Source organism: Cervus elaphus, chromosome 5 (assembly GCF_910594005.1).
Source record: "Cervus elaphus chromosome 5, mCerEla1.1, whole genome shotgun sequence".
Classification (NCBI taxonomy): Eukaryota; Metazoa; Chordata; class Mammalia; order Artiodactyla; family Cervidae; genus Cervus; species Cervus elaphus.
The window spans coordinates 124,498,789-124,507,725 of NC_057819.1; the positions used below are offsets into that span (position 1 = coordinate 124,498,789).

An 8,937-nucleotide genomic window follows, 5' to 3' on the forward strand; every position below is an offset into this window, starting at 1 on the left:
AATTACTAAATACCCTCTGGAGGAGTGGCCGTGCACAACAGCGCCAGGGTTTTCATTTCCCACTTGAAGCTTCGGAGGCGCTTAAGCAAAGAAGAAAGAAAAGGGAGTGAGAGAGGTACGAAGGAAGAAAGAAGGGAAAGAAGGAAGGAAGGGAGGGAGGGATGGAGGGGAAAAGGAGGAAAGAAGAGAAAGACAGGGAGGGAGGAGCTGAGCTAACTTTTTCAGCGTGAAACTGAAACCATCGACCTCTGCACGCCTCGAGCAAACTCTGGGTCTGTAAAGGCACCCAACGCAAACACAGCTCGCGGGAACAGCGCTCCAGAAACCCTATCAGAAGGGAAACCACCACTCTTTGCGGGCGCGGGCCGACTCGCGAGGGGTGGGGGAAGGACGGGGGTGAGGGGGGCGGTGGCGAAGCCCCTCCGTTCCTCCAGCTAGTTCGGGACAGGCTCCCTCCTTCCGGCTCCAAGGTGGCCCTGAGGCTGCCAGGGGAATTCAAGAGACCGGTGCGTGGCTGGCACAGCCGGGCAGCCGTAGCCCACAGGGGGCAGCGAATTCCAAGAGGCTGCGGGCGGGGCGTGCAGAGCGACCCGGGCCCAGGGCGGAGGGTGGGCTTTCTCTGGGCGGGGAAACCAGACACTTACAGGCGGCTGAGGCCGACTTTATTTTTACTGCCCAAACTGTTGGAAAGTATTTAAGCTTAAACAGAAACAGCTGTATCGCTGGCACCGGCCAACGAAACTATTTGTTACCGGGAATGACTTTTTATGATTAAGGACCCGGCCGTCGGCGGCCTCTCGCGGGCAGCCCGCGCGGGTCGCCAGGGCTATCTAGGCGTCGCCAACTCGCTGTTCGTTAAGACCGAACGGCCAGAGAGATGAGACTGTTCACCCAGAGCTCACCTTGTAAAGTTTGAGCAAGGCCAAAATCTGGACCCCCGCCCCATTTCCAAGGTTGGGGGCGGGGAGTGCGGGAGTGGGAGGGTAAGAGTGGGGGCGGGAATCTCTCCCGTCCCTCGCACCCAGGACCGCGCCGCACCCGTCGCGCACCTAACTTTGGACAGGAGGCCGGTTTTCCGCTCTGGGCTTCCTGCCCTTTCGAGTCAGACTCCTTGGCTCGCCTTTCCTCCTTTCTCTTGTTCTCCTTTTTTCTCTCTTTCTTCCACCACATCCCTCGCCAAGGGAAACTGCTTCCAGTCAAGTTTATCACCGATGTTTTAACTAAATCGTGGGTTCCGAGGAGTGGGTGCTGTTACTTGCAGCTTGGGCGGTAAGAGAAAAAGGTCGGGGATTGCTGGGCCCAGACTGGGGCTTCTGTCTCTGTCGCTGCCACCCCAGCCACGGGTCACCGCGAGCTGAGCAGGAGCGTGCAGTTTGCGTGTGTGCAAACGCCTGGCACGCGGGACCCGGTCCTCACCCTCTTTGCTGGACCCTGCCACCTTCGCCCCTCTTCGTCAACCCTCAGTGGACACTGTGAGGCTCCCCGGGTTTTCTCGCAGTGTCTGCCACGGGCATTGGAACGAGCTGCCAACAGGAAGAGTGAGGCACAGGCCCAGCGGGTTGCCCGGGTACGGGTGAAGCAGGGAGCTCCCCCAGTCGCGCTCCCCAACCCCAGCCAAGCTCCAGACTCTGCTTTGATGGTCGTCCAAGCCCTCCCCAACATACCCCGGCCTGGGGCAAGGAGCGGCTGGTCTGGGGCTAGCGACACTTGGGGCCAGGGACTGGCGTGGAACAGCAACGCGGGCGGGCGGCAGGGGCAGGTGGCTGCGGGTGTCGGGGACAGGTCGGGGAGGGGGCAGGAAGAAGGCGCGCGAACTCCCCCACTGGATCCTGGGGTGTGGGAAGAGTCGGGCGGCAACCGCGGGCCGCCACTGGGTCTGCTTTCGGCCTCCAAGCTGGGGGCGAGCGCTCGAGCCCAGCCCGGCTCGCAGGGCCCGGAGGGTGGCCGAGGGCAGGGTTGCGCGACCGGAGGAGACACAGGCACATTGATTTGTTAGCGGGATGGGGCTGGCGGCAGCGGGGGCAGGCCGTTGCCATGGAGACCGAGGGTCGGGTGTGCAAGCCGGGGGGAGGGGGCCGGGTGGGAAAGCTGGCGAGGGGCGCGTCGCCGGCACTAGGGGGTTCGGGCGCGGCCCGCGGCGCCCCAGCACCTGTGCATTGTGCATTGTGCGGCGCGGGCGGCGGCGGGGGGAGGGAACAGCGCGAGTCCTGGCGGTGGGGGTGGGGCGGGTTGGGGGTCGCCAAAGGGGCGGGGCCTGGCTGACACCGCCGCCAGCGTCCCAGCGAGAGCTGTGGGGGACGCTGAGCACCGGGGGGACATCTTGGCGGCGGGGGAGGGGGCCCCGGCGGGGACCGAGGGTGGACGGCCCCCCTGGCAGCCCGACAGACTGACAGCGGCCGAGCCCGCCTCCACGCTACGCCACTTCCGGCGGCGGCCCCACCCCCCTCGCTCTCAGTCTCCGGTGCGCCTCGGACTCCGCCCCCTGGCGATTGGAACGCGGGTCACGTAGCAACGCGGGGGAGAAAGCGAGAGGGGCGTGGCCCGGAGTTCGCCCAATCAGAGCGCGGGAGAACTGGCTCTGGCCGCTCGGCTTTAGCAACGTCGTTAGCAACACGTGGGGCGGGAGGAAGCGCGGGGCGAGCGGGGAGGAGGGAGCTGCGCGAGGGAGGGGGCAGGGAGGGAGCGAGCGCGCGGGAGGGGGAGGAGAACTGACGTCAGCGGGAGAGTATTATGGTCTGTCGTGCGCTGGCTGCTGCTTTTCTGCTCCTGGAAGCGGCCAAGGGGGGAAGCGCCGAGTCAACATGGAGCTTTCAGCGGTGGGGGAGCGGGTGTTCGCGGCCGAAGCCCTCCTGAAGCGGCGCATCCGGAAAGTAGGTGCCCCCGGGCCTTGGGCCGAGCCCTCCCCTCCCGGCCCGGGTTCCCTCCCCCTGCTGCAACCCAGCTTCCCTTCCCCCAGGTCCCAGCAGCGGCCGCGGCCGCGACGGCGGCTCTGAGCCCAAGCGCTTTCCTTAGACTTGCAGCGATGCACAGATTGCATGGGTGGGGGGCGGGGTGGGGGGAATGAATGCCGGTGCATGCACTGTGTGCAGCGTTTCGTGCAGGGGGTGATGCAGCGGGCGCGTGCCTTTCGCGGTGGGATTTAGCGCATTCATTCGGTGCATGCATTTTTTGCATGTATTTCTCGTGTCCCCGTCATGCATTTTTCCCCGTGCACACACAATTTCCTTTTTGCATCTTCAGGGACGCATGGAATACCTCGTGAAATGGAAGGGCTGGTCGCAGAAGTAAGTAGGTTCTGTGCAATTCTCAACCCCAGACTGTTATTCCGGAGCTTTCTTTCTTCCTCTTTTTCCCTTTACATTGAAATACAATACAATGCAACAAGAAAAGTTACAGACATACACATACACACCCGCGGTTCTTTCTCTGCTCCCTGGACTGACGCCCGCTTCTTCCTGATTTCCTTTAGGTACAGCACATGGGAACCTGAAGAAAACATCCTGGATGCTCGCCTGCTCGCAGCCTTTGAGGAAAGGTACAGGCCCTTCCAGGCTTCAGCTTCTCACTTAGAAACACGAAGGGTGGCTCCTGTCCAGCCTCAACTGGAGGCGCACTTGGTTTCTTCACTCACGCACCCTCTTTCCCCCCTCCTTCCTTTCTGCAGGGAGCGAGAGATGGAGCTGTATGGCCCCAAAAAAAGAGGACCCAAACCCAAAACCTTCCTGCTCAAGGTAGGGTGACAGTGTCCAATGGTGGGCATCAGTGTTCTGTGTCAGTTTGTGGGAAGCAGGCCATGAGGGGTTATGAACCAATGGGGTGTGCTGTTTGTAATCCAGGAGGGAGTCCCTAGACAGGCTGTCACCAAGTCACTTCACCGCTAAGGGTATCTGAGAGGAGGGGCTTAATCAAATTAGAATTCCTTTATCAGACCCCCTCAACCATTTCAAATAGACATAATCAAATATAAGAAGGGTGCTTGTACAAATGACTGCTTCCTGACAAATCTTCTACCCCTTTGCTTCCAGACAAAGTGCTACCCCTACACTTCACCTCTACCCATATGGGAATTCCATGGCATCAGAGGGTGACCCTGGGAGGCTGGGGCTGGAAGAGGGGTCGAGGAGGTGGGGGCGGGGCAAGGGCCCTGCTCGGTTCTTGACACTACCCTCTTTTCTTGAAGGCCCAGGCCAAGGCAAAGGCCAAAACATACGAGTTCCGAAGTGACTCGGCCAGAGGCATTCGGATCCCCTACCCAGGCCGCTCACCCCAAGAACTGGCCTCTACTTCCCGGTCCCGTGAGGGCCTTCGGAACATGGGTCTTTCCCCACCGGGAAGCAGCAGCAGCACCAGCAGCACCTGCCGAGTGGAGCCCCCTCGGGACCGCGAGCGCGACCGGGATCGAGAGAGGGAGAGGGAACGAGAGCGGGAGCGTGAACGGGGCACCAGCCGTGCGGATGACAAACCCAGCTCGCCAGGTGACAGCTCCAAGAAGCGAGGTCCAAAGCCCCGGAAAGAGCTCCTAGACCCCTCACAAAGGCCCTTGGGAGAACCCAGTGATGGCCTCGGAGATTACCTCAAGGGCAGGAAGCTGGACGATACTGCTTCCGGGGCAGGAAAGTTCCCAGCTGGCCACAGCGTGATCCAGCTGGCTCGAAGGCAGGACTCGGACCTGGCCCAGTGTGGTGTGGCCAGCCCTAGCCCCACTGAGGCCACAGGCAAGCTGGCTGTGGACACCTTTCCAGCCAGGGTCATAAAGCACAGGGCTGCCTTCCTGGAGGCCAAAGGCCAGGGCACCCTGGACCCTGGTGGCCCCCGGGTCAGGCATGGCTCAGGCACCCCTGGCTCTGTGGGGGGCTTGTATCGGGACATGGGGGCGCAAGGGGGAAGGCCCTCCCTCATCGCCAGAATCCCAGTGGCCAGAATCCTGGGGGACCCAGAGGAAGAATCCTGGAGCCCTTCTCTGACCAACTTGGAGAAGGTGGTAGTCACCGATGTGACCTCAAACTTTTTGACCGTCACCATTAAGGAAAGTAACACGGACCAAGGGTTTTTTAAAGAGAAAAGATGAATATCTGGGTGGGTGATCCCAAGACCAGGGAGCAGGAGAGAGAGTGAGAGTGCAAACTTGGCATAATGCTTTTTATTTCTGGGTGGGGAGGCGGCCTTCTGGCTGGCCCTGTCCGGTCCCCACCTTCACACAACCCCTTTCCTTTCATCCCTCCCCCTCAGTTTTGGTTGGAAAGATTATCTCTAGAGTTATATTTTCTATTAGATGTAAATATGTTATTTAAGAAAAATATCTAAATATATATATTTCAACTCTTGAAGTTGTTTTATTTAAACAAGGAGAGAGAGAGACTGTGGTTTAGTTGGGGAAGACAGGCTGAGTTGGGGCAGGAGGGGGTTGACAGCCACCCAGGGCAGTAGGGAGGATGAAGACCTGGGCACTTGGCCTCTGTAGGTGTCTGGAGGGACTCAGACAGCCCACCTCACCCCACCTCTTTTTTCCCACAGCCCCAGGGCAGACCTCTGGAACCAAGACAGGACCCGGATTTTTTTCTCTCTTCCCATTGGTTGACCAGGCCAACAAAAGATTGGCTCCCCAATCAGAAAGGGAGGAGGTGGGGTCAGTCTTTTTCCTTTTCCTATTTTTTTTTTTTTTTTGGTATGTTTTAAGATTAAGAAATCTGTTGGGGGAAAAGCAAAGTTTTAACTGGAGTAATTTTTGTGTGTGTGAAGTTGAAGGTAAAAAGTTGCGGGTGGGTGGGGAGCAGCAGAGTCCCCCCAGGACCACACCAGGAAAAGCACTTTATGGGAGATGTGTGTGTTGTACACGCAGATCGGATCGTAGGTATGTCATGTGGACAAAATCTCCCAGTTCCCTCGATTCCTTTCCTTATTCCACAGAAAGAAAAGAAATCCAGCGAATCTGTTTACATTCCCGAAATGCCAGGATAAATTGGGAGGATTGCATGTCGGTGCCCAGAGTTCGAGACAGTTGCTGTTTTACGAGAGAAGTGTTCGGGGGTGGACTTTTCTTATTCGCGTCTTCTAGCTTCTCCAGGAGAGACGGTGACCCCCACCTCCCAAGAAGAGTTGGACTAGTCCCCTTCCCTCGGGGAGGGCGGGCCGCCAGCTCTCCGGAGAACGCCGGGCCGGACAGGCCCACCCTAGGGGACCCACGGGGGTGGGGGGCGGCTGGGAGGGGGCTTCGCACCCAGGCCCTGGTCGCAGCTCGGCTGGGAGTGCGGAGGAGGTCTGGGCTCCAACTCGGAGCTGGGCAGGACTGGCACCCTGGCGGCTTTGGCGGGGCGAGGGAAGGAGGGGGCGAGGGGAGGTTTCCATCCAAGAGAGCGCATCAGAACTTTTCCTTTTTTCTTTTTTTTTTTTCCCCCCTTTCTTAAAAGCAAAAGCTATAATTTATAGGCCTTTTCGATTCGCGGAGTGTTCTCTATTTGAACTCGACATTCAAACTCCGCCAGAGGGGGAGGGAGGAGCGGGAGTTGGAGAAGAGACGGCCGGCGCGGCTGGGGAGGCCTGCGCGCGGCGGCGGGTCCCGGGACGCCCCCGCCCCGGCCGACTCGTGACCACGCTGTGTTCCAAGGACGCAGGACGCGCGCCCCTCTTTTGACTCAAAAGCACAAATCTGCCCCCCTCACATCCCGGTCCCTTCGAGGACTGGTCCTGCGGCCTCCTCGCCCTCCCCCACCCTTAAAGGGCCAGAGGGAATCTAACTTCCCATTGCTAGTGGAGGGAGGGGCGAGGGGGCCCGGCGCTTAGGGAGGAAGCACAGACTCCCGGCGAGACAGGCGGGGAGCCGGGACTGAGGGGGAAACTTCTCGATCCTGGGGGGACTGGGCGGGGACCCCTGCCTGGTTTCTCTTCCGCACTCCCGTATTCCCACTCCCTCTTCCCAGCCTCTCTCTCCTCCAGACTTTCTTGCCTTTGAAGTGAGGGGATAAAAACAGGAAGACGGAGTACATGATTTTTCTTTTTTAATTATGAAATTGCGCCTATAAAAAGCCCGTGGAATAGGGATTTTTATCTGCTCACATTTGTAAAACTGGTATTTTAGACTTTGTATAAAGCGCCGTTGACCAAGTGTATCTATTTAAATATCGACGCTATTTTCAGATGAAATTTCATTGAAGGGACATGTCTGTTACCGAGTGGACGGTCACTCTAGGACCCATGCCTTTACCTGGCTGCTGCCTTCCCTCCCTCCTTTCCTGCCTTCACCCTCATCTCCCTCCCTTGGGACTGACTTTGCCCCTTCCTTCCGACCTTCCCCGGCCAGCCTGGTTCTGCCCTACCGCCTATCTGTCCTGTTGTCTGTCCGTGGCCGTCCGCGTGTCTCCTTTGCTCGCTCTTGCGACGCTGACCTGGGGGTGGGTGGGCAGGGCAGGGGCCGCGGGGCTGGGCGTCTGCAACCGCGCGATATGTGCGGGTGTTGGGTTTATTTAATTCTAAGATTTGTACAAATCTCGAATCGATCTCCGCCTCAGCTCGAGTGAAGCTTGGCACGTATCTTCTGCGGTTGTGAATGTCTGTATCCAATACCGCTTTTTACGTGTTTAAATACATACTTTGTAAATAGAGACGTGTCTCGGGTTTTGTTCCTTTTTTCCGGCCCTCGAGAAGAGGGAACAGGCGCCCCGGGAGGAGAGGACCCTTCCCTCCTCGCTCATGACCCATCCCACCAGCCTCTCTCGCCCCTATCGGCCCTGGACGATTCTGTTTCCAGTAGGCCATTCCCCAGCTGGGGGGATGCCAATCCGGCGGGGCAGAAGAGTAGGGTTGGGAGGGAGCGGTAAGTGACTCTTCTTAGCCTTCTAAAGGGGAAGGTCCTGGCTTTCCTCACCTACAGACTGCACTTCTCTGCGGTCTGGGCAGAACTCGGGGATACCGGGGAGATGGGCGCGACCTCCGGGTTCCCATTTCTCCTGGCGGGACTCCCCCGGCGCACCCCACCCCCAGGCCTGATGTCCTGGTCCCTGACGCCCCGCGCCTCGGCGCCAGGCTGCTCAGGCTTCCCCGCCTGCTCACCAGTGCTGTCCTGGGACCCGCCCCCCAGATCCACCTAGCCTTGCCAGCGCTCCCCGAATTGCAGCGCCTCGCGCCTATTGATTGAGGAATTGAGTTCGCGGGTATTGCTAGGCAACTGGCTGCTCCGAGCCGGCGCAGAGCTCGCTGATGTGATTAGTGAACCCGGAGCTGCCGAGGCGCAGCCCCGCGCCCCCCGCCCCCGCCAACCCCCCCTCCCCAAGCCTCTCAGTCCCTGGTCCGGGGGGGCAACAGCCCCAATACTGGGAGAGAAATGGTTCGGGGTAGCGCAGAGCACAGGGTGGGGTGGGGGTTCCTTAGATTTTCCTGGCCCGAGACTTTGCAGCAATGGGGTGGGGTCGTGAAGCCTGCACAGGAGAGCCGCCCTGGGGACCCCAAAGGGGCCACCGCACTGAGCGCAGTTTCACCCCCCAGCGATCTAGCAGACGTCGCCACCAGGAGAAGCGCAAATCTAGGCACACTTGGCAGAACCGGAAGGGAGGGGTGTGGGCACAAGTAGGCTGGCGCATCTCCTATTCTTGCCCATTGAGTCGGTGACCGCGCCTCTGCCGGAGCTCTCCCGCGTTGTTCCTCTAGTCTGCGGCCTGTATGTGGACCTGGGAGGGAGGGAGCGGTCAGGCACCTAGCCTTAGGGCCATGGGTCAGCCTTCCGACGTGAGGGGCTGAGACGCCGGCAGAGTCAGAGGGCCGGGAGTGGAGTGCAGTGGCTTGGGGAGGGTCGCAGCGGGTGGCCAAGCCGTTGCCCCGTCTCTCCCCAAAGACTGTCTCCCGCATTGGGCAGCCCAGTGGGCTCCTGCTTTGGGAGACAGGGAGATGGGAGGGCACCGACTCTGCCCCCTTTCCCCGGCTGTCTGGCCACCACCAGCCTTGGCC

At 59.9% G+C, this 8,937-nt stretch overlaps 1 protein-coding gene across 1 annotated transcript; it reads left to right on the plus strand.

Moving 5' to 3' along the window:
- The first annotated feature begins 2,494 nt into the window (after positions 1-2,494).
- CBX8 (chromobox 8) lies at positions 2,495-5,324 on the plus strand. Its single transcript, XM_043905307.1, has 5 exons — positions 2,495-2,870; positions 3,241-3,284; positions 3,470-3,535; positions 3,665-3,731; positions 4,181-5,324. Exons 1-5 carry the CDS (start codon positions 2,802-2,804, stop codon positions 5,066-5,068), a joined length of 1,134 nt encoding a protein of 377 aa, XP_043761242.1. The 5' UTR covers positions 2,495-2,801; the 3' UTR covers positions 5,069-5,324.
- The last annotated feature ends 3,613 nt before the right edge of the window (positions 5,325-8,937 follow it).